The 26,743-nt window shown below is 33.9% G+C and overlaps 1 protein-coding gene across 2 annotated transcripts in view; it reads left to right on the top strand.

Annotated features, from left to right (window-relative positions):
- Window positions 1-26,743, top strand: part of LOC119673523 (prolactin-releasing peptide receptor) — a 62,274-nt gene that overhangs the window by 6,272 nt on the left and 29,259 nt on the right. For both annotated transcript variants that reach the window (XM_038084815.1, XM_038084814.1), the window contains exon 2: window positions 4,253-6,053. In XM_038084815.1, coding sequence (XP_037940743.1) covers window positions 4,302-6,011 — 1,710 coding nt within the window. In that variant the 5' untranslated portion in view covers window positions 4,253-4,301 and the 3' untranslated portion in view covers window positions 6,012-6,053. The remainder of the gene's footprint in view (window positions 1-4,252; window positions 6,054-26,743) is intronic.

Here is a 26,743-nt window from a genome sequence, read left to right as displayed (position 1 = left end):
TTCATTACTCTCTTACCTTAAAGATAAAGATTCGAACACAGATAAAAGATTATATGCACTAATACGCGTTTTCTTCAATTCAATAATCGAAGTCATGTATTCCGACGAATTATTTTTTCTTCTAATACAAATTTGAATTTGAAGCCTTGAATTTAAGTAACGATTGCTTATTCCAGAACACTGCTTTATTCAGTAAAAACTCTTTCACACTTTCACATATTTATAAAAATCTAGAAACAATTTGTTATATTAAATGTTGAAGTGAATACTTCATGCATTCGTCTGTATATAAGTTTTTTTCCAATACTGATTTATTTTTTTAAAACACTATGGTTTAGATACACTTTTAGTCTTAAAATTACCCTGATAAGTAAGAGATAAGAATAATCTTACTGAGCATATGATCTATATATCACTTACAATATTGCATTTGTATTTGTAGTAGAATGTATTCACTAGTTTTACAATTTACATTTGGAGATAAAAAAGATTGAGCTCAAATTATGGTTTTCTGTCCGCAGATGTAATTAATGTTTTTCAATCCTAAACATGTAATGATCAGGGCCCTGTTGCACAAACACTTTTCACTTTGCACTTTGAAAACTTATGGGTGACTTTTTTTTGCAAAGTAAAAGTGAAAAACGTTGCACCATAGACTTAAGATGATTTACTTTGCACTTTGCAAATAAAGATTTCATTGCAGAGTCTTTGCATAAAATGCAAAGCAAAGCGTTGCACCAAAATATTAGATCACTTTCATTTTGTATTGGTTTTTGAAAGCATTTCGTTTCTTTTTGTATATTTTTTTTTGATCCTTGATATTTTGATGCTATGAGTAAATTTAAAAATTAAATATAAAAAAATTAAATATATTAAATGAAAAAAAAACCACTTTATTTAATAAAAGTGAATATATAAAAAATTTATGGATTTAATTTTTATATTTTATTTTACGTAATTTTAAATTTTCTAATTTTTTAAATTTTAGTATTGGTACAATATAAATATATATTGTATAAATAAAAGTATTAGTATAAATATAAGTATATAGCTTAATATGTATAGTAAGTATAAAATCAAATTTATTTTAATTTTAAGTTTTTAAAGCTTATAGTTTAATAATTTATTATAGTACAGTCAATTTAAAATTATTAGTTGTATTTAAATTCAACAAATAAATATTTAATTAATGTAAATAAATTAATAAAATAAATTTTTAAACTTGTAAAAATACAATTTTGTATTTAAATTCAACAAATAAATATTTAATTAATGTAAATAAATTAATAAAATAAATTTTTAAACTTGTAAAAATACAATTTTAATACAATACATATAAATACATATATATACATAAACACATACAAGCTACTCCAGACAAATATACAGAAAACTAACTTACAATCTGAGGACATCGAATTATTGTGATGATAAATACACAGTGGAAAATATGCGTACAGTTTTCAAATCTCGTACCGAACTCATCAAACTCAATTACTTACCCTATGTAAATTGCACACTATCAGTTTCTACCCTATGCAATAAACAGGAAACGGAAAACGTTAAACACTTTGTCGCAAACTGCCCAATTTAAAAGGAAATAAGATACAAGTACTTTTGGAAAATAACCTTAAGGTAAACGAAATTGCACAGTGTCCTTAATGGAATAGACTGACTGAATTTATGCGCGTATCTTAACCAAGCCTTAATATATTGGAATCAAATTATAGATAAGGTCTTTTAACAGCACTTATGTATGCATAACAACAATAATTATTAATTATAATATCAAACTTGCAACAAGATTAGAGGGATAAAAAGAGTAGGCAATCGCTAGGTTAAGCTGACGACATAAACAAATACCTAAAAAAATACTGGAAATATGGTGGCTGGAGCGCATATCCGATACTGATCTAAGGTAACGCATGGAACAAACACAAGGCGTTACTTCAGGAAAACATCATCATATATAACAAAACAAGCCGTACGCTGGAACCCACAAAGCAGCCGTTGGCCTGTAGCCCCAGCTCAGATATGGTGAAGAAGGAGCTTAAAGGCGCACATTACTCCTGGAACCAAATCACTTAGGAGAGAAAGACAGCAGTAAGTAAGTAAGTAACGCGCAAATGCCAACAGGCTAATAACCTATACCGCACATTCAAGACTTCGCAGAAACATTTAATGACAAATCGATCTACTCTATTATGAACATTGAAAAAGTTTATTTCAATATACCGATAGCTGCAGAGGATAGGAACAAAACCGCCTTCACGAACTCAACGTGATGACATTCGGACTATGCAATGCGGCGCAGACGTTCCAACGTTATGTGGATCAAGTTCTTTCAAGTTCTAAAAATTGATGTGAGCAAATGTGTTTTTGCTAATAATGAAGTGACGCTCCTAGATTAGCTATGATTTATAATATCAGTTACAAGCTCTTATTAAAGGCAACAAGAAGAATAACAAGACTCTTGTTGTCTGGATACAACAAACTGAAACCGCATTTGAATAATGCAGGCAAGCAATAGCCGGCACAGTAACTCTGGTACATCCGACACCAGAAGCACATTAAGTTTTACACTTGTATGTCAGTAACTTCGCTGTTGGCACAACAATTCACCACATTCGCAACGAATAGCTGGAACCATTAGGATTCTATTCCAAGCAAATGACAGATGCGCAGATCCGCTATAGTACTTATGACCGTGAACTTGTTGCCATATATCAGTCAATGAAGCATTTCAGACATATTATAACAGAAAGACAATGTACTGTTTTAACCGATCATAAGCCAATTACATTCCCATTTTTGCAGAAAACAAAAGGTATCTCCACGCCAACTTCGACACCTCGATTTCATTGACCAATTTACAAAAAAAAAGCAGCCTTAAAGTATAATAATCAACCTTTTGTGACATTGAGTTACCTAAGCTCAATCACTAGCCCGGGAACGATGTAGCGAAGTTTACAAGCAAATTCGCTTAAAAATCTCGTTTGCAAAACATACATAAGCACATGTGCTACGACACAGTCAGTTCAATTTGGTCTGAGCTCTTAAAGAGATAATTAGAGACACGTTTATAGTGACATGCTTAGCTGCTAAACAATATTGTGATCAGTTCTTTAATGAAGTTATTTTTAAAAAAAAAATTGTTCTTAATAAAATTAGTCGACAACCCGACAATTCCTTTAAAAAAAGTGATCATAATTTTATTACAGATATGTTAATAGGTCTGTTCCACGTGCTACTCGTAGTAAACCTCAAGTAAAACACAAATAAAATTTACACAAAAATAAAAATATGCTAGTGGAACGCACTTGAGTATATGTACACAGTGTTACTTAAAGTTACTATGAGTAGCTAGTGGAACAGACCTAATATAATGTATTTGCACACAAACTGTGCATACGCTACAATCCAGAGTGATGCACAGTCGTTTGCTAGGGGTTGTTCCAATGTAATTTATACGTATTTTATATTACCCTTTCGACTTACACAAAAAATTTAAAAACGGTTGTCAAATTTATTTAAATTTCTTTATTGTAGATCATTTATACTTATAAATAATATACTTAAAAAGATTATTAGGGACCTTTAATAAGCGTGCTGTTATATTTTGTTGTTCTGCTTAACTGAATTTTCTATTGTAATAATTTCTTTAAATTGGTTTAATTCTAACAAAACTATATAGCTTCAATAAGCTGGTTACTACTATATTATTTCAGCAAGCTGAGAAGCAGTATAGCTTCAACAACTTGGTATTAATTTTAAGAAAAATTAAGCTTCAATAAGCTAGTTACCACTAATAATATTTGTGAAAGATTAATATCTTGTAGTATTTTTCATAAAAAATTTACTTTGTACAATTTGTTCGCCTAATTATTTATATTTTAAAAAGCAGGTACTGTTTATTTTAACTACTTTTGTACGATATAATAGTCAAAACTTTATAAAAATTGGTCTCAAACGAAAACATTTATGAATTTTCATTTTAGTGTTTTGTGAATAATCCAAAAAAATACAATTAATTGAATTCTAAATTTATGTAAAAAATTCACAAACCCAAAGCAAAATAATTTTTGCCCGTCACTCTGTGTAAGAGTATAAAATGTGCGTATAAAATAGACATATTTTTATTAAATGTGTTATATGTAATTTACACGTGCAACTTGATTTAAATTAAATTTAATCTAATGTAGTTTAAATCAAAATTAATTATGTCCTAATTTTTTTATTTCTTATATTACAGTTTACATAACAAATTCGTGTTAGAAATTGGCGATTTAGATGGCAATATTATGAAAACATTAACAATGACATTAACAACGAGGTCAATTTCAATAGCAACAATTACTGTAACTGCGCCAACACCACAAATGTTAAGAACCACGTCCCTTGTTCCTTCTGCAAATGTGTACATCAAAATTATAAACTCAACAATTACTTCCAACCCCAAACACAGTGATTACAATGATCCTGATCTTATTACAAAAGACTCTGTGCAACTATTTTTTTGTTTGTTATATGCAACTGTTTTTGTGTTAGGTGTTTTCGGAAATATGCTGGTGTGCTACGTTGTCCTGCGTAATAAAGCTATGCAAACAGTTACAAATATATTTATTACTAATTTGGCACTCTCTGATATTTTACTATGTGCTCTTGCTGTACCTTTTACACCACTTTATACTTTTATGGGACGTTGGGCATTTGGTCGAACCTTATGTCATCTGGTACCATTTGCACAAGGATGCAGCATTTATATATCGACCTTAACGCTAACTGCTATTGCAATTGATCGCTATTTTGTTATTATATATCCTTTTCATCCGCGAATGAAGCTAAGCACTTGTATTTCAACAATAGTAGGGATTTGGATGATATCATTACTTGCAACTCTTCCATATGGAATGTACGTTAAAGTGGTAATTGACAGCAGTGGTGGTAACTTAACAAAAATAGACCAATTAGTCCAAAACAATGAAACGTTTTATATTAATGAGTCTTTGGTAACAATAGTTGACACCATAAACTACGAATCAACAATACCAACAGATTCTGTTACACAAAAAGTGACAACAATGCCATCAGAAGTCTTAAATATTTCATACTGTGAAGAAAATTGGCCATCAGAGCAATATCGAAAAATTTTTGGCTCAATAACTTCAATATTGCAGTTTGCATTGCCGTTTACTATAATATCAATTTGTTATATCTGGGTCTCCATCAAACTTAATTCGCGTGCTCGAGCAAAGCCAGGAACGAAATCATCAAAACGAGAAGAGGCTGATCGTGATCGTAAAAGAAGAACAAACCGTATGCTAATCTCAATGGTTGCAGTATTTGGATTGTCTTGGTTACCCATTAATATTGTAAATGTGTTAAACGATTTTTATGAAAAATCAAATGAGTGGCGATTCTACACAATATGCTTTTTTGTATCACACTCTATAGCAATGTCTTCAACATGCTACAACCCATTTTTATATGCTTGGCTCAATGAGAACTTTCGGAAGGAGTTTAAGCACGTCTTACCTTTCTTTCATCTATCAAGTAACAATATAATTAATATTGGATGTGTGTTCAAAAAGTCTCACCGAAGTACCTGTGACCCAAATCAATTAGAAACGCGACACAACGATGACCTTCAACCCAGCATTGCTACCCAAGATAAATGCGAAAATAAAAGGGAAAAGGATATAAAAGTTTTAAAGCAACAGTTAACAAGCCAATGTGATCCAGCATTCGATTGCAAAATCAGTAGTATACACTTTCAGTCAGATGACAGCAAGACTAAAGTTCCTTTATTACAAAGAACCAAAAATTCTAACTCATTATTTGAAGATCCCACTAGCAATCATAACCGAAATTGGGTTTCAACTAAAATGGATAATAATATCGACTCAACTGACGAAAAAACTGTGGAATTACGTTTTTATGAAACAACATTTACGAGCTCTGATAATAATGACTGTAAGGAAGAGATATGCAATAATTGTGAAGATTGCTAGAACTTAGATAAAAATAAAAACTTTTGTTAAAAATGAGAATCGGTAAGCACTATACACTTATGTTGTTATATTTAAACAATATTATTATAAAAATGCACTCTAAATTTTGTCGTTAATATCTAGAAAAAAGTGTTTTCTACATAAGGGTAATATCGTAGGATGGTCAGTAATGCTGCATTAAGTGTTCCTGTTGAATGTTGTTTATGATCAGAAATCCGTGTAATAGAATTTGAAGTAAGAATTTCCATGTCATACAAGGGGTTTCCTAATAAAGTGGCATAAATAGGGGAAGTGATTTCTTTAAATAATAAATGGAAAAAATCGTATGGTTGGAATTGGGTGCATTTCAATCCTTTTTAGTATTAAAAATAGAGCGTTTTTGAGGCCTATATACAGAATTCTCAATATCTCAAAACCAAATGATTTAAAACCATATAGTTTAAAAAGTATACCGATGTTTAATATATAATTACAAATTAATTTAATTTAAAGTTTATTTTTTGAATATTACCATTTACTTTTTAATAGCGGATATTTTTTTTGCTACATGAGAACTATCGATATGGATAATTATGGTTTGAAAGCTGAGAATGTCAAACTGTGTTGAAATTTCAGTCCAGTATGGTTTGGCATTTTATAATGAGTTGTTTAACGCTAAAACAATACATCCAAACTGTGGAAATTTACTTTGAAAAAATAAATCTATTAGCAAAATTTATAGAGCACTTCGTCTATTTTATAGTAAACATAATCGGCATAGTAGCAAATAATTCGTACAGTTATTCATTTTTTTGGCACTAATTTTAATCTTCTCAATTCAAGACTATCAACGATTGTCTGTTATGGTTTACATGCTACGAGAATCATCGGTCCTTATTTTTTTCGAAATTAGGAAGAACCGTATTTTTGTTTCCAAAAATGAATCAGTTCAAAACGATCTTCCAATAAGACGGCGCAACTTGCTATTAAACACGTTTAACAATCGATTTATTCCGAAACCAATTTGGTAACAACTTTATTTCCAGAAGTGGTCCTGTTATATGACCCTCTCGTTCTCGCGATTTAACGCTCCTTGCTTACTTTCTATAAGGCTATATTGAGTCATTGGTTCATGCCGACAACCGACAAACCAACAATTCTCGAAGTATTGGAAATCAATGTTTATGCCACCATTGTTATAATGCGGCTGCATTTAATGCAGAAAATAGTCAAAAATTTGACTAAGCGAATGGACCATGTAACTCTTAGCCGCAGTGAATATATACCGGAAATCATCTTCAAAACCTAAATGCCATGTAATTATCTACCAGATTATAATAAAAAAAATTCCATTTTGTGAATATTTCTGTCTTGTACTATCATTATAAGTTTTCATACAGTTGAAAAAAGCACCCGATGTCCGATATTTTCTGACCATATGTCTTAAAAGTTACCTTCATCTTTATTTTTAAAAAAGTGAAAAAGTAAATTATTTTTCGTGAATTGTATGGGCTTTCTGTACTTACAGCAGCGGAGAATACATAAAAGTGCATTACCATTATGGATCAAGCAATGGTAATGCAGTCGAGGTAAGAAGTTATAATGAAGTTTAGCCTTGATGATGAATAATAGTAAAGCTTTCATAAATTTTTATCAGCAAATGCAGACTGAGTCTATTATATTCCAACTAGCTAAACGTGAATAAGTACCACGAAGAAACCTATTGATCCAAAGAGCTCAAACGGAATACACACACCTGGATAAACGTGTCAAAACGGCAATTGGGGATAAGAAAGAATTCTCCAACAATATTGCAAATGAAGCCGAAAATGCAGCGGTATCAAATTATATGAAGAATTTCTTTGATACAACAAAGAAATTAAGAGGCGAGAGCGTCAAAGGAACCCTCCCTGTCACAAAAGTAAATGACCAGCTAAACCGCCGGCATCAATATTTTATTACGGATACCTTACACCCACTCTTAAAAACCATTCGGGAAACAGAAACTTATCCAACCGACTGGCTTCATGGTTTTGTAATCAAGCTATCCAAGAAAAAAGACCTAAGTGAATGTAACAACTGACGCGCCATTGCAATTTTAAGTTCTGTGATGAAAATATTTATGAAAGTTATACTGGAGAGAATGGTAAAACTTGTGAATCAGAACAATAGTGTTTCAGAAGTGAAAGATCCTGTGTTGACCATATTAACAGTCTTAGAATAATCATAGAACAATCGAATGGGATGCAATTCCCCCCTTTAACTGCTTTTCATCGATTTTGAAGAAGCGTTTGACTCGTTAAATCGAAATTGCATATGGATAGAGTTGAAAAGTATTCGTGATGCGGTTAAAATAGTCTTCGTAATTGTAAGAAGCTACGATCAATTTAAGTGCTCAGTTTTACATGACAACAAACTGTCTCAGCCATTTTGTACAATTTCTGGCGTATGTCAAGGATGCGTTCTTTTCCCACTGCTGTTTTTTGTTGTGCTTGACGCAGTTACCAAGAGAGCAAATAAAGGAAAGGTACGAGGTATTGTATGGAACCCAGTGTCACCGAACACAAGGCACAGAAAACAAGGTGTCGTAATATTTGTCAATAAAGATGTCAACTTTGACATTCGCAACAGAAAATTTTGATGGATCGGGCATACACTTCGAAAGGCTCCTACCGAAATTTGTCAACAGTCGTTGGCATACCACCCGCAAGGTAGCAGAGGAAGAGGTCGTCCAAAAACAACATGGAGAATGTCAACGTTAAATGAAATAAATACCGTTTTGCAGTTCCTAGAAAGAAGAATATGCAATATTTCTGATATAAAGGACATAGCGTTGTAGCGCAAAAGCTGGAAGCAACTTATAGACAGCCTATGCCCAGTAAAAGAGGCTGCTCGAAATCGTTGACGTTGAGCAAGACTTATTATTATTTAAATTTTACATTTCAGCAGGTGTTATTGCTGGGATTCACATAATTCTGGATGACAAGCATCAAGGAATTTATGCTCTGTTGAATTGAAGTCCATGTTCTACACCTATTATATTGTGTTGCTCCTTCTAAACAATGTTGATCGTTTCCCTCACCATTACATATTTACGCAAGAAGACGTATTTCTGCATAGTATTTATTAAAAGTTAAGAGAGTTCACGTATGTCGATAGCATGTGTTATAGTTTTGGGTACTATACCAGTGGCTCATAATATTATCGGTACAACAACCACTCGCTGAAGTTTTCAAATTTCTTTGATTTTCCTAGCCAGTGGTATTTAGTTGCTCATCTTTTCTACATACTTCTGCTCAATGTTGCCATTATGCGGAATAGCAACATCAATCAGGTATGATGAACCATCCTTCTTCTTTCCTTCTATTATATCAGTTTTGTTATGTGTTATTAGTCGATCTGTGTAAACTTGTCGATCATAGTACATACGAAAACTGGCGTTTTCTAATACCGCAGTGGGTTTATATGGGTAAATTGGATAAGTTTTAGAGATCAATCCATGATTGAATGCAATATTTTGGTAGATTACCTTACATATTCCATTGTGCCTGTTTAGATATTTCCTTGGTGCCATTATAGAACAGCTGGAGATAATGTCTCCAGCTCGTTCTTTAAGAACTCAACTCGCTCTTTAAGAATATGTTTGCGATAATTACCTGTAATCCTGTATAGCGCACACAAAACCTTCAGTTTCACCAAATAGATCATCTACACAGAACCATTTGTTGGACAAATGCAAATAAATAAATGGCTGCCAAAGCTAATTCACATGTTTTCCGTTAAGAGCCTTAGATTTCTGTCATCACTTTTTGCTGGTCAGGCACTACCAAATCTAAAGGACAAAATACTCTGTTCTTTAGACCAAGTGAACTCAATCTATTATCTGTGTTTTTATTCAGTTAGTTTACTGACCTTTTTACGTTCACGTTTTCTTTTTTTTACTAACCTCCAAGCCACACGCCGCCTTTTTGCGCATGCTTAAAGGCTACGACACAATTAAAAATGATAAAATAAATAAAGGCCATAATACAATGTACCTTAATTCTAAACAAATAGTATAAACCTTAATTCTAAACATATCGCCGCCTTTGATGGCTCCAGCAGACATCAACATTCAGATGGAATGAGTGCCAATTTATGGATTGCTCGGCGAACCTCTTCATTCTTTGCTTTTACATCAGCAACTCAAACCCAACCTTTAGCATCTCTTGTCACTTTCAGCACTCTCCCAATTAGCCATTGCTTAGAAGGCAAATTTTCTTCTGCAATTAACACCATATCACCTTCATTGAGGTTATTCTGCTTCTTAGTCCATTTGACTTTCTGTTGAAGTTCATGAGGATACTCCGCCGACTACCTTCTCCAAAAATGTTGTTGTATGGCCGAAATTCGTAGCCATCTATCTTTATGAGACCATTCTTCGCTATACACAGTAGGTTCCACAGTTCCAACCAACGGACCACCTGTTAAGAAATGTGCCGGTGTAAGAACGCTTTCATCATTTGGGTCGTTAGACAAGGTTACCAAAGGTCTTGAATTTAAAACTGCCTCTACTTCCGCAACCACTGTTGCCAGCTCTGTAAATTGTAAGATGCGATTGACCCAATATTCTAGCCAAATGATATTTTGCTGATTTTACAGCCGCTTCCCATAGTCCACCAAAGTGGGGGGATCTGGGTGGTATATGATGAAATTCAATACTATTGGCAGTACAATATTCTTAAATCTTGCCCTGTACTTGTTGATCAAAAAACTTGCATTGTCGCAAAATAATTTTAAGCATAAGCCGCGTCGAGCTACAAATCTTTTTAATAAAGCCAGGAAAGCCTTTGCAGTCAAATCAGAGACCACCTCCATATGCACAGCTTTTGTGGCAAAACAAATAAAAACAGCAATATAGCTTTTTGTTGTTCTGTACCCACGAAGTAGATACGTTGTTGTAATAGGGCCGCAAAAGTCCACTCCAGTCACAGTGAATGGCCTCGCTACGGCGACTCTAGAAGAGGGTAAATCGCCCATAATCTGACTACTCAATTTTGGATGGCATCTAAAGCATTGTAGACAACTACCAGTAATTTTGCGTATTACTCCTCTAGCATGAAATATCCAAAATCGCTGCCTAACTATAGCCATAAGCGCTTGCGTACCAGCATGCAAATATTTAAGATGAAGAAATCGTACAAAACTGCAAACGATTTCTAAGTTATTCGGTAACAAAATTTGATGTTTCGCATCATATGGTAATGCAGCCTTCGCTAATCTCCCACCAACACGTAGTAGCGGAACACAATAAGTATCTTTTACAAAAATGCTCAGATTTTTATATTTACTGTTTGCTGGGAATTCTCTATTCTTCAATAGCAGCTCAATTTCTTCTTTGAAATAATGTTGTTGCACACAGTAGAATATACGCACTAGTGCTTCATCTAATCTTTCAGTCATAGACTTAACGCTTCTTCGAAAGCCAAGAAGATTGGCAAAAATTCTTTGTAATTTTTCAAAATCGCTGAAGGTTTTAACCCACGTCACAAAAGAAGATTTCGAGTTATCCTCAGAGCATGCCTCATATGGTAATTTTTTTTTCAAATAATTAACAGTCATTATCGTACTATTACGACTTCTTTCTTGGTCAGCATTGGCCAACAATCTCTCTTCAAGAAAGAAGGACCTGCAAACCAAATAGAATTAGATAGTTCATCTACATACGCACCTCTTGATATAATATCCGCTGGGTTAGACTTTGAAGGAACATGCCGCCAAATACACGTTTTTGTCTGCTCTTGAATCAATGATACCCGGTTGGCAACAAATGTGTTTCAATTTGATGGGTGCTCGCTCAGCCAATCTAGCACAATTTCGGAATCCACCCATAAATAGGTCGCGTCAATAAAAATTGGAAAATTGGATTTGGTTTTTGTCACTAGTTTCGACAGCAATTCCGCAGCCAAAAGTTCCAATTTTGGTAAAGATTAAGTTTTTAATGGCGCTACTCTGGATTTAGCACTCCACAACTGGTTGTGACATCGTTGTTCACACATATTGAGCGAATATAAATACAACACCCGAAAGCTCTTTTTGATGCATCAGCAAAATCCATGCATTTCAACTCTAGCAACTCTTTTTTCTGCCAAAACAAATCGAGGCACACTTATTTTCTTGACATCTTTTAGATTTTCGCGGAATTCTATCCATTGACTATGTAAATTCATTGGTAGGGATTCATCCCAATTAGCCTTCAATATTCACAAATCTTGCATGAAAATCTTCGCCTTTACGATTAATGGGTTAATAAGCCCAAGGGGATCAAACAACTTAGATAGTTCCGACAACACTATTATTTTTGTCACCGCTTTCGAGCTATCAAAATCTGGCCAAACGTATCGAAACGTATCTCCCACTGGAGCTCAGATGATACCAAGAGTTTTTATTATTTCCTCATCATTCATCCGAAGAGTCTTTTCTTTATCAGCTTCAGGTACGAAATTAAGAAATTTTTCACTATTTGAAAACCACTTCCTTAACTTAAATTTTGCTGAGTTCATTACTGCTGATACTTGATTATATATTTCAAAAATTTCGTCTTCATCGTTTGATCCACTGATCAAATCATCCATATAAAAATCAGATAACAGCTTTTTCGATCCAATCGGATATTTATCGATATGATCTTCACTTAACTGTTTTAAGCATCTTGTAGCTAAATAGGGGGCAGATGTTGTACCATAAGTAATGGTTCGCAAGGCCTTTATGTTTTCGTCTGAGGAAGACCTCCACAAAATCGTTTGATAATTCGCATCATCATCAGCGATATATTTTTGTTACATCTGCCGTAATTGCATATTTGTTACATCTAAATCGCAGTATTATAGATAACAGGTCATCTTGAACCAGTGGTCCTTTCATCATTATCTCATTTAATGACAAGCCACTGTCAGCTTTACAGCTACAATCGAACACAACTCGAAGTTTCGTACTCGTGGAGTCTGGTCGTAGCACATACTGATGCGGTGCAAAATATTTTATCTTATCCATATCAGCTTCTTCAACGATCGTCACGTGACCTAAGAGAGGTACTCATCCATAAATGCGTTGTAAGCGTCTCGTGTAGAGCGATCTCTACTCAACCTACGCTCTAGTGACAGCAACCGTCATTTGGCAGCATTATAGGAACCACCCAAATCACTCACTGTTGTTTTAAATGGAATTTTCGTAATAAATCGGCCAGATGTATCTCTACGAATTGATTCACGGAAAATTTTCTCGAATTCCTCTTCTTCTTCAGTTAAAAAATTTAATTTAGTTGAAATCTGTTCTATTTTCTAGAATTTTTCAACCAATTGACTCAAATTTTCATTCTCATTATGGTTGTGATTGACCAGCTTATTATTTATTTTATGAGCAGGCGCTAAACATTCTTCTGCTTTGCCTGCAACTATCCACCCTACAATGGATTTCTGTAGGGTTGGCAACGTTTCATTAAGATAAATTCGTCCAATCGACAACAAATCGAAGAAAATTTCCGCACCAATTAAAATATCTATACGCGCTGGCTTATTGAACATTGTATCAGCCATTTGAATATTTTTTGGTAAATTCCAGTCCGCAACATCGATATAACGATTAGGTTTGGAGCTTTGTTATTTCTGGTAAAACATAAAATTGCAGACTGACTTCGAACTCATTTATTCTTGATTTGATGGTAGCCACAGTCTTTGTTTTAAAGCTAGTTACAACGTCTCCAACACAGCTAGCATCTAATTTACAAAACGTTTTTTTTAGTAACAGTTTTTGAGCAAGATCCTCACACATCAAATTTACTTGAGAGCCAGAATCTAATATGGCTCGCATTTGGTGATATTTGCCAAACTTGTCCGCTACCATTTCTACTGCTGTTGCCAAAAAAATCTCGTTTTCAGTCATTACGTTCATAACTGATGACTGAGCTGTCTCCTGTGTTGACGTAGATGGCCAATTTCTTTGTTCATTTGGCTCCAAGATATAATCTTTATGTAAAAGTTGATGATGAGATAAATTACATTTCGAGATTTAACAGCAGAGCATTCTTTTTAAAGGTGTCCCCTTTTCAAACATGTAAAACGTACCTTTATTCTCCGTGCTACGTTAAAGTGTTCTTTTAAACAAAGCTTTATAAACTTGCTACAATCTGGAATATCGTGGCCACTGCCATTACAGACTTCACATAAAGTATATCGGAAGAAAGTGAAATTGAATTTTTATGTGTATGTATTTATTTAGGTAGTCATAAAATTCTTGTTTCTTGTGCTTATAACCCCAGCAAAAGGTACTGAAGTGGTCCTCTTTTTGAAGCCCTCCTTCCTATTGCTGTCAATTTTGATTTTATTGCCATATTTGGCGATTTTAATATTGATATTCTTTTGAGCAATGCTAAAGTGTCTGCACTGAATGACCTTATAGCTATGGTTGGTCTAAGCATTGTGAATAATACCGTGCCTACTAGATATAGTAATAATGTACGCCCAAGTCTCCTCGACTTAGTGATCGTATCTGATCTGACTAAAGTGTTGTTATTTGATCAGATTTCGTTTGTTTCCGATCATGATTTATTATTTACTACCTTAGATTATTGTGTAACGAGAAATGTCAATCCCTCTCAATTTTCTTTCTGGGATTTTAAATCAGCTAATACTCAGTTATTATGTAGTGATCTTAGCACTGTTAACTGGAGTAATTGCTGGTTTGGTGCTTCAGTTGATGAAAAATTGACAGTCTTAAACAATATAATTATTAATTATTTGCATCAGTATATTCCGTATCGTACTACACATGTTAAGAATTCTTCATGTCCATGGTTCAGTACTGACATCAAACGTATGATAAACAAGAGAAATAGGAAGTATGCAGTGTGGAAAAGATATCCGAATGTTTTTAACTGGATGCGGTTTAAAGCAGCTAGAAATTTGACTCGAATGGCTATTTATCTTGCTAAATCTAGGTTCATTAAATCTAAACTAGATACCTCATAACCTACAAAATCACTTTGGAGCAACATCAAAGCTCTAGGGGTGGTTAATAGTTCAAAAAATTTATGTAGCATTGATCCTAACATTTTAAATGATTTCTTTGTTCCTATAGGAGATAGATTGAACGTTGCTCCGGTCTTCCCTGAACTTGAGAGTGTTCCCTCCGAACGCAGTTTTGACTTTATATGTGTTAGTGAAGAAACTGTCTTTAATAATGTCATGAAAATTAAGTCAAACGCTATTGGAATAGATGAAATTCCGCATAAATTTATTAAACTTATACTGCCGTTTATTATTACTCCTTTGACGCACATTATTAACCACTGTTTCACTACATCATGTTTTCCTACTGTTTGGAAAAAAGCCAAGATTATTCCAATTGAAAAAAAGGCTAATGCATCTTCATGTTCCGATTATCGCCCAATCAATATTCTCCCTTCACTCTCTAAAGTGTGTGAGAACATTATGGCTGATCAAATACGTACTCATCTTAACTGCTTTAAACTTCTCTCTCCTCTCCAGTCTGGGTTTAAAAAAGGTCATAATTGCACGACGGCAATGCTTAAGGTCCTCGAAGATATTCGATGTAGCTATGATTAAAACTTAGTAACATTTTTATGTCTCCTTGACTTCACCAAAGCTTTTGACTGTGTTGACCATTCTCTATTATGTAAAAAGCTTTTTCATTCCTTTTATTTTTCTAGGTCGGCCTCAGAATTTATTTATAGCTACTTAACTGGAAGGGAACAGGCTGTACTCGTAGAGAATGCTTTTTCTAACTTCAAACCTTTATTTACTGGGGTACCTCAAGGCTCTGTACTAGGACCTCTTTTATTTTCAATTTATATTGATGATATTTTTTCAATATGTAAGTATGCTATATTGCATGCGTATGCAGATGACATTCTAATGTATCTATCTTGTCGGATTTCTGATATTAATGACCTCGTGCAAATGACTACTGCAGATTTATCATATATAGTGGTATGGGCTAAGCAAAATAATATGTTCCTTAATATAAACAAGTCTTCAATTCTACCAATTGCCAGGCTAAATATTAATGTTGATTTCTTACACTTGGCAACTCAATTATTAAATATACTACTTCGGCAAAATGTTTGGGGTTCCATTTGAACACTAATCTGCATGCTGGCGAACATGTTAACCAAGTTATTAGAAAATCTTTTGCATGTTTAAGAGGTCTGAACCTTTCTGTGAAGTATACACCGGTTGACATGCGTGTTTTGTTGGTAAAACAACTAATTATTCCTATTGTTATGTACTCCTCTTTAGTGTACTCAAAACTTGATGTTGAATCCCTCAATAAGTTACGAAGCTTAGTAAACTGCTGCACGCGATATGCTTTTGGTCTTAGACGCTTTGATCACTTAGGTATTTATAGAAATGTGATTCTAGGGTGTGATATTGAACAATATATGCAGTTTCGAGTATGCTTATTTTTGTTCAAACTTTTATCCACTACTATGCCGAAGTATCTTTTTGATTGCTTGCAGCTAACTAGATCTAACAGATCTTGTCTTTTCATCATTCCCAGATTTAGTTTTGCCTCCACTACTAAGTTTTTCTTTATTCAGTCTGTTAGAATATGGAATGCTCTTTCAAGCACAACCAGAAATGCAGTTAACCCGAGTGTTTTTAAGAAACTGTTAAAAAACGAACTGTGTTAACGTCACGTTTATTTGTCTTTATTTATTTTTTTTTGTTTTTTATTCATTGTTTTGGTTGTTTTGCTGCTATATAATTAAGTTCACAGTAATTTGTTTGTTATTAACTTAAATTCTATTATTTAAATATTTCATGCTGTTTTCTTTTTTGTTTCGCTGTTGATCAGTAACTATAATTTTAATACTTTTTACATATGTTATTACTATATTCTCTGAAAACTTTAATTACTTCTTTTATTTTATTTTATTGTATTTTTTATTTTTATATTTATTCTTTAAATTAGCTTTAAGATACTGCAATAAAAAGGGTTGTCCCTTAATGCATTTAAATAAATAAATAAATAAAATAAAGGTTTTGTAACTGCAAGAGAGGTTGAGTAGTTGCGGTTATTTCTATACTCTCTTTGATAGTTTACAGCCTTTGAATTCACTTGATTAACTTTATGTTCCCTTGCATCAAGGTTCTCACATTGCCTCGTCAAAACCGCTGAACATTCATTCCAAGTTGACAGCTTCCTGTAATCCACTGATTCTTCCCATTTGACCTGCGAATCTTCGTCCACTCTTTCCATCACCAAATGAATTAACATGGCATTCGCTATATCTTTGTAATCACCTAATAATAGCATTGCACTCAAATGTGTATTCGCTGCATTTGATACATTTCTTAGAGGGCTGTAATATGTTCCTCGAACATCAACGCCTTTTTATCGAAGCATTCCTTCAATCGATCGAGTGCTTTGGGGTAATTGTCCCCTGTGACATCAAAATCGTCAATAGCTGCCAGCGGCTTAGAGCCCAAGTGCTCTTTAAGTATCAAAAATCGTTCGTAGTCATCAATCATTTCATCCTGGTTGATTAATTTATTAAACAAGGCTATAAATTTCGGAAATTCGCTATACTTCCCTTCAAATTTCGGTAATTTTACTTCCCGATGACTTCTTGGGCCCGGCAATAACGATGTTGTATTCGTTGCATTGACATCTACCAGTGATAGCTTTCTTTTTTTTAGTAAACTCATTATTTTTGTTTTCGTGGCCACAAATGCATCTTCAACTTCTGCTGTAATTGCTTCGCTTAAAGAAATATCTGCACCTTGGTTTAGTTTGTCGATATCTGCTTGCACACTCAGAAACTGTTTGAAGTAATTTTCTGTCAAACTAAGTCTGCAGTTAAGTTCTTCTGTTGACAAACTTGACCCTTTTTTCAAAATCATTGATTTTATGCGAGTGATGTTGCCTTTGGTGCTGCCTCTCAACGCCTTTAATTCCGCCAGTTTCTTAGACCCTTTCTTCACACCTTCTTGCTTTCCGTCGCTGAGTTCGTGAATTTCTGAGACTAACATTTTGCAATTTTATTTTATTTTTCTGGATCACTATCCCTTTTCTGGATCACTATCCCTGTTATGGATCACTATCCCGGGTTTCGGCACCAATGTTTTTATTCAGTTAGTTTACTGACCTTTTTACGTTCACGTTTTTTTTTTTTACTAACCTCCAAGCCACACGCCGCCTTTTTGCGCGTGCTTAAAGGCTACGATACAATTAAAAACAAATAGTATAAATCTTAATTCTAAACAATCTGCACTACAGATAGCCTTATACAAAAGAGAACTGAGCGCTTTGCCAATAAAATAAGTGCGTAGTGAGTCGACTTATTCGTAGTATAGTCTTTTTATGTCAAGCATTTCCCTATCACCAATATTTCTACGTAGACATATCCTTCTTACTGCAGATTTTGGATGACGCATGCGGAAGTCGCATGTCACTGTAATATACCCAAAGAGTACAGCAAGAATGGTATGGCATATGTATTAATTGCACTTACTTTATTTTTTCCGGACAGTAAAGATTTTAACACCAATTTCACTCTATGGGTAAACTCATTCTTTAAATTATTTTTTTGAATAAAGCTTTAAAAGAAACAATAATTAAATTGGAACAAGAGAAACAAATCGACTACAAAGAACTGATGCGGCTGATTGACGCCAATAAGGAAAAATCCACATTTTTAAAGGCCTAAAAGATCAGCTGCCACCCAAAGAAGCTGTCAGAACAATCTATTGGCCTGGTTTTCCAAAACATACATAAACTTGCAAACTCTACGATTAGGATTGAAAAAGACCTGAACAAGGACGGACAACGGCGTAGAAAAGGAAAAAAATTCTTTGAATAGATCGTTCGCATAAGCTGCTCGATCGAGATGATAGAATACGCATTGGAAACAAGGGGTGCAAATAGATCAAAAACGGAATCCTTAAGTGCAACAATAAAGATGTGACTAGTTCTCTCTAATCTATGCATGGCAACAAACTTGTCAACCTTAATCTTAATTTATTGTGCATCATGAATGAGCCAGATCATAACAACCTAATGGCAAAAAACTGAACAACAAATACAGTACATTAACAACAACTACAGATGACACTCCAGTAATATCACGAAATACAGCATCTACATACAATCTTCTTAAACTACAAATAATATTTTGGAATGAACACGGAATTACAAACCTTTTTAATGAACCAAAAATTGCTGACTCGCAGATGATCTCTATCTATGAAACCTGGTCAACAACATCTTTCAATACAAGCCTTAGTCCTTGGTGCAACTATGATGCGCTCACAGCCCCAGCAACAAGGGAAAAGTCCACTGGTAGAGCTAGTGGTGTTATAGTATCTCTAGTTAAAAAAATTTAGCAAAAAGTTGCGAATTAAGCAAAACAAATTTGTAGATTTTTAACTTTTATTGTATTAATAATTTTAATTTTCGTTTAGGCTCATTGTACATTAAACCACATTATGATATAAATATTACCTTAGAATTGCTTTAATCATTAATTGATGAATTAATTAAAAAGTATGCAGGGATCCCCTTAATAATAGGTGGTTGAAGAGGGTGCTCAAAAATTTTTATCAGAAATTAGTTCGATTTTCATGTCTAAAAGAAGCTCTCGATTTCGTCTTGAATACGCGTGGTAAAAATATATTAGAATTCATAGAAAATAATGGCTTTATCTTTCTTAACGGTTGCATAGACGGTGACACCCCAGCAAGTTTTACATTTTCAAACAAAAATGGCAACAGTGTTATTGATTTAATCTTGGTCAACGTTGCTGCAATTCCATTTAATAAAAGCCTAGAAGTACAAGCACTTGCTTCTGGCTCAGACCATTTTCCGGTAATCTTAAAACTTGAACTCCCTACCGGCACTAGCAATATAAATTGTACAAATGTAACTTCTTGTAAGCAAACCAGATTAAAATGGAATATAAATAAGTCTGATATTTTTACAATGCACATGAACCGCTGTCTTGAATTATTGAACATAAATCATCACTTCTCTTCTTTATCTAATGACCAACAAAATGATCTGATTATAACCTCAATACAAAAATCCGCTCAAGCATCAGAAATGGTTATTGCTAAGTCCTTTATGCCTCCTTTCTATACTTCTTAGCCATGATTTGACTCAGAGCTACGGGCCTCAAAGAAAAATCTAAATCATGCCCTGAAAAAGTGCAAGCGACAAAGCTTTTCATCTGAAACTAAAACGGTATACATGGATTTAAAAGCTGATTACAAAAAAATGCTGTCTGAAAAAAGAACGGAATATGAAATTAAGGTCAAAAACAAGTTCTTTAGCGTAAAAAGTTCGAAAGACTTTTGGAATCTTATTAAATCGTACAATCGAAAACCTTTTGTCAACAATCCCATACCCAATTCTGTTTGGCAAAGCTTCTACGAGCAAATTTATCCATCTCTTCTTACCATTGAACATATACTGTCTGAAAACTATGTCGAAGCGCTGGATTCGGAAATAAGAATAATTGAAATAAAAACAGCAATAAATAAAATCAAAAGCAATAAGGCTCCAGGCGAAGATGCGATTACGGCAGAGTTCTTTAAGAATTTATCTAGTCAATGGATTTATATCCTACAGTCTGTATTCAATAATATTCTTTTAACTGGAAGCACACACCTTTTTGGTCACATAGAGGCATTGCTCTATGCAACATTATCTTAAAAATTTTCACCCATATTCTGCATGATCGCCTCTTGCCATGAGAGAAACAACACAATAAAATGCCTGAGTCGCAAAATGGGTTTAGAAATAAAAGACCACGTACTGATAATATTTTTACTCTTCAATCAGCAATTCAATTACATCTACGTCTAAAAAGCAACTCTGCTTACGACCTTTTTATTGATTTCAAAAGGGCATTTGATTCTATTGACCAGATACTGCTCTGGCAAAAATTTCATTCGCAAGGTATAAGTTCGCGCTTAATTAAAATTCTCCAGTCTATTAACGACAAGGCGTCCTTCGTGATGAAACTTCAACAAAAAGACTCCGATCCTATCTTTGTTACCGAACGCGTTCTCCAAGGGGAAATTCCCAGCCCTCTCCTTTTCATACTGTTTATAGCTGATCTTGAGAAAGAAAGAGCTCCTGCCTGTTACCTCTTTGATTGTAAGCAATTTTTTATGGCAAAGGTTATCGCCCAATTGTGGTTGTCAACAATTTACTGCACTCGTTTTTGTATTAACGGGCAAATTCACAAACTCGATATTAACAATCTTTGTACACTTTGTAATTTACAAACTGAAGAAACGTTGAATCACTTTATGTTTGAGTGCCCCATTTACTCCTCAGTACGAAATCACCATTTTAGTTTCTTACTTAGCTTCTCATATCTATTAAATAGTCTTAAAATCATAACATTTATTATAAACGAATAAGATTTGCTTTTCCCTAAAAAATTTTTTGTAAATAGGTACACATCACACACACAAACCTACTTCTGTTCCAACTCTAAGTTTAGAAGCAGACGTAAATAAATGTTGAATTGATTAAAAAATTGAAATTATTTTTTAAATCGGTTTCTTGTATGTGTACTTATAAGTACTTATAAAAATCTGTTTCAGCCATGGCTTGAATATGCAAATTTTCAAAGCTATGTCGTTTATGTAACTTATGAACACTTTTTCGGATGACTCGGATTCGACATTTGTTTAACCCAAATTCCATCCGAATGTCTTTACTAAATATATTCGTGAGCTGCAGTAAACTTTTAAGATGTTTATCAGTTCTAGCGTACAATTTAATGTCATCAACATACATTAAATGACTCAACTCACATTTGCTGTTGAGTACTTCATATTTGATGGCAAAGTCGTGTCCTTTAACATTTTTTAATAACCATGAGAGAGGATTTAGTGCCATTCAAAACCAAAGAGGATTCAGCGAGTCTCCTTGAAAAACACCTCTTATTATTTGTATGACGTCTGATAAGAACGCTATCAGCCGTTAATATGGTATTCCACCCTTTTCGCCCTACCGTCAAAAGTTTGATTAATTCAGGATCTATGCGATATAGGTATAAGACATTGATCAGCCAAGATTGTGGGACTCTATCAAATGCCTTAGCATAATCAATCAAGCAACTAAATAGGTTTCTTTTTATTTTTACTGCTTGTCCTACTGCTATCGTATCGATTATCAGTTGTTCTTTGCATCTCTTTAAAACAGTACGACAGCGCATATATCCTTTTACTAATCCCCCACGTAATGAATTTGTAATAAGTTGACAAGCAAGTGATAGGCCTTCTTTGCGCTTGGCAGTCAACGCTTTCCTTTTTTGGAATACGATAGGTTACACCAGCGGTGAGAAAATATGGGAAATTTTCCGGCCTTTTTATTTGATTTGTTATAAGCCTTGCAAGTTGCAAGCCTTCCAATTACTGGATCTTATAACGACTTCCCGTATTTCGTCCTCAGTTATTTCCATAATTAGCAATGCGGCAATATTGGCATAACGATTATGTTCGGAATCTATCCTTTCTGCATGCATGGATTTTGGATGATTCCCACAGCGCACTATAATAGTTCTTTGCTTCCGTAACTGAGAAAGATGCCGAGAGAAGAATCGATTTTTTTTATATACATAGAGTTCTGAACACGTCTGGCGTGTGACTGTCCACATCTTCGTAAGCGATTACAAATCACGGAGAGTTTTTGATTTAAAACATTCATAAACACTACAACTAGAGTGTCTCTATGAATAGAACTGGCGGCATGTTTTCACTAACAATTTCTTTAATCTACTATTTGATCGACTAACGTTATATGCTTTTAGTTGACTAATATGTTTACGCAGGAAATCGCGACGACGTTCAAGACGAGGCATCCACGGTGGAAAACGTTTTTGCTCTGCATCAATAGTAGATGTTTGGAACTTTTGATCATGCAACCTAATTGCTGTTACAACACAACAGTACACAAGAGATTGTAAGTGTAGAAGTGTAGTATCAATGCGTAGTCGAGAAAAGATTTCGGCATATATCTGGGACAGAATATTTTGCCTTGCATTGGTGGTAAGAAGTTTAGGAATTTTAGGCCGATAGAACGGATCATTTTCAAAGTATTCCAAGTGTGCTGTCTGAAATTTGTCTCGGATATTAATCGAGATATCAGCCAGATGGTGAAGTATTGTGCTGCGGTGAGAATGGTACGGAATATTCACAGGACTAGAATGGCGTATAGGCACTGAACCCGTACTATCAACCATTGACTCTTTGTTACGAGCTGTTTGGGTAACTTTGAATCCCTAGTAGAAGCTGTAATCTTGTTGTTTCGCACAATGAAACGGTATTGATCTGAGACTCTCTGAAGAGTGACATACGAATATTGGGGAAAACGTTCAACAATTTGCTGATGTAGCAAGGGACGGTATGATGTTAAGCCCGTCAAAGTAATTTCACATTAGTTGGAGCGACGTTATTGCTCCTACCACATTGTGTAGTGGAACGCAGAACACGACTATGTTGTGATCTGCACAGATTTTTTAGTCGAGGTCGTCAACGTGGTCAGGCTGTATATTCCCTCACCGTACCCGACTGTAATCGTGCTCGTCGGAGCTTCCAGTGTTATTATCAGTAACCAATGTACACACCAGGGTGTGGCTAGTCCATATGGCGGTTAACTACGGACCGCGGGTTCGTAATGCCGGTCAATCCTCCCCTCGAGAATAAAGGACGACTGCCCTTGCGGGCTAAATATTATTATTATTATTTATTTATTTCTCCTTAACTTATTTCGGACTACCGTGTGGTACATCATACGGCTAGCTTTGAATATTTTTTAATATTCAAAGAATATTCTATATTTTTTTGGTACATACGAGCAATACTACAAAATAAAAAAAGAGTGACACTTGTTAGATTATTTTTAACCGTTTTTTTGTCATTGCGCCTATTTTTGACCATACCTAGGTATTTGTAGACATCTCTTCCATTTGTTCAATGTTTTCAGTCAGTTGGTCTTTACTTCTTGATATTTTTCCTTTATGAATACGTATTCTTTTGCATTTTTCTAGACCAAATTTCATGGCGATGTCTTTGCTAAACATTAATACGAATTGTATTAGGTGTTCTAAGCTTTGTCTCGTTGTGGCGTGGATTTTCATATCATCCATATATAAAAGGTGATTTAGCATTTCCTTGTTAGAACCGGCTTTTATTTTGTAACCATATTTATTGTTGTTCAGGAGATTGCTAAGTCGATTGAGTGCAATGCAGAACCAAAGAGTATATAGGCAGTCACATTGAAAAATTCAACATTTTATGTTGATGTCCGAAGTTTTTATTATTCCTGTGTCCGTATAAATTTGAATACTTGTTCGCCATTGTTTCATATTGTAGGTTAAGAATTCAATTATATTTGAATTAATCTTATAGATCTTCAGTACTTCTATAAGCCAATTGTGTGGCACATTGTCACAAATTTTGGTAATCTATATAGCATGCATTCAAATATCTGGACTGGCTGTATGTCTGTTTCAGTTTGGTTTGATTAATGGTCAGTTGTTCCTTACACCCTTTAGCATATTTACTGCAAGGTTTTTGTTCCTCACGGATAACATTAATTTGCGTTAAATGCTTGTTTATTAGGTTGTTGAGATAAGCTGTCATAGTTTCATAAATAGTAGGCAGACAGGTGATTGGTGGCCCATTTGAAGGGTTTCTTTTAAATCCCTTATGCTTCGGGATAAGGTATCTTTTAAAACCAGAAAATCTTTTAAACCAGAAGTTTTGTAATTTATCCGGGTTTGGTGATTTCCACTTACGTGTTTTCAAAATAACTCTTTTAGCTTCTTCACATGTAAGGTGGTTTGTTGACATTTCCTCAAGTTGCTGGTATCTTCTTCTCTCTTCATTAATCTACTAGTCTGCTTCAATGTTATAGCTTACTTGATGAGACCAAATAGATGACCAATAGCTTTTGGTATCTTCTTTACTAGGATAAGTATCTTTTTCGGTGTTCGATGGTGTTACCTTTCTGAGACCTCTATAGAAGGTTTTCTCGTTTGTATTAAATTTTTAATTATTTTCGTGTCTTTTATTGGATAGTATATATCTTATATATATCTTTTATATATCTTTTATTGAATAGTATATTTTTGCTATTTGCACTTTCAGATTTTTTTAATAGTATCTCTTGTTAATATTTCGTTTGAGTTATTACCTTCATATTTTGAGTGTCTATTGTGTTTTTGGTATATTTTTTATATTTTATTTTTAAGTCTTCTAGTCTCATTGCCCGCTATGTAGTTATTAATTGCTTCTAGGTCACTTTGTAGGTTTTTAATATTATTTTCAGTTCTTTGAATCGTTTTATTTTTTGTGGGTTCTTCGCTTATTTTTTTATTTCACATATATTTAATATTATGTCCCATTTTCATGGCAACTGTCACAGCTGCTGAATAGATAAGCGTGTGTAAATCTAAGCTATTAATTTGTGGGTCTCTTTTGCCAATAATTTCATTATACGTACTTTGTCACAAACCTAAGTTTTTGGCTAGAATTTATTTTTGCTATTGTAGGTCTCATGAGATGGTTTATAGCTGAATATGTCTCAAATTGTTGTTAAAAGTCGCTTTCTATATCTGTGAATTGATTATCCACTATTTCTGTTTGTTATATCATATATTCGGTTCCCAGTAGCGAGGCGTCAGCTTTTTGGCAAGGTGTTCACAATTTGATCAAAACTGAATTCCAACTATATTGAGTTTTGTCCTTTCCACAAGCAAATAGCGTATAAGGCCAACAAAACAATTTATTTAAATATTCGCAGCCTGTGATCCACTGGTTTTTATGGTAAATAGCTGTAGGAAGACTTACCACAGATTTCGACATTTTTACATCAGGTACCAAATTCTTCATATCTGGAGTTGGTCTATACATTTTATGAATTAAAACCACTTTTTCAAAAGATCGTTTAAAAAAAGATATTTGAATCAAATCTTTAATCACACATTTATCCGTTTCTAAATATTATTTTTCACTTCAAATTTCTTTAATTTTTTTCTTTACTTTCACCATTTGCTAGTATAAAATTGCAATAATGACTTTGTTTTTGTTTTATGTCCAACGTCTATATAAGGGTAAGAAACTCTCATGCATTCATTTGCTCTTTTGCTTTATATTTACTATGGGCGGTTCAATTTTTTTATTGAACCATTTGTCCATATAAAACGGTAACCGTGACTTTGATTGTATTTGCACGCTTTGTTTGAACTTGGGGTTCAAATTGGCCGAGTGAACCTCTCGTCAAGTGTAAAGCGATTTTCGTTCAGTCATTTCTTTCCTCTTTTGTATTTACTTTGCATAACATTGGAAGTTCACTTTTTTTATTGAACCGCTTGCACGCATTAATTTAAGAGTTATGATTATTTCTCTTTTATTGTTGTTTTCTCTTTTATTTTTATATTTGTTTGTATGTTTTGTATTTATTCAATATAGAACATAATCCTAATGTGAATGTTATTTTATTTGCATGCTTTGTAAGCAGCGCGGTGCAGTTTTCATTCTGAACCTTAGTATATTTTAAGAGAAATGTGTTTTCTGTTTTATTAATTATAAGTAATGTTGGATGTAACTAACATATGAATGTGTGATTTTGTTTGTATTATACATTTTGTGTTTATGTTAATATTGTTTGGAAAAGCTATTATAAAAAATGTTAAATAGCAAAACAGCGAGATTATTTACCTAATAAAAAAAAAG

The sequence above is a fragment of the Teleopsis dalmanni genome, chromosome 1 (assembly GCF_002237135.1).
Source record: "Teleopsis dalmanni isolate 2A chromosome 1, ASM223713v2, whole genome shotgun sequence".
Lineage (NCBI taxonomy): Eukaryota > Metazoa > Arthropoda > Insecta > Diptera > Diopsidae > Teleopsis > Teleopsis dalmanni.
This window is presented reverse-complemented; position numbering and strand designations above follow the sequence as displayed.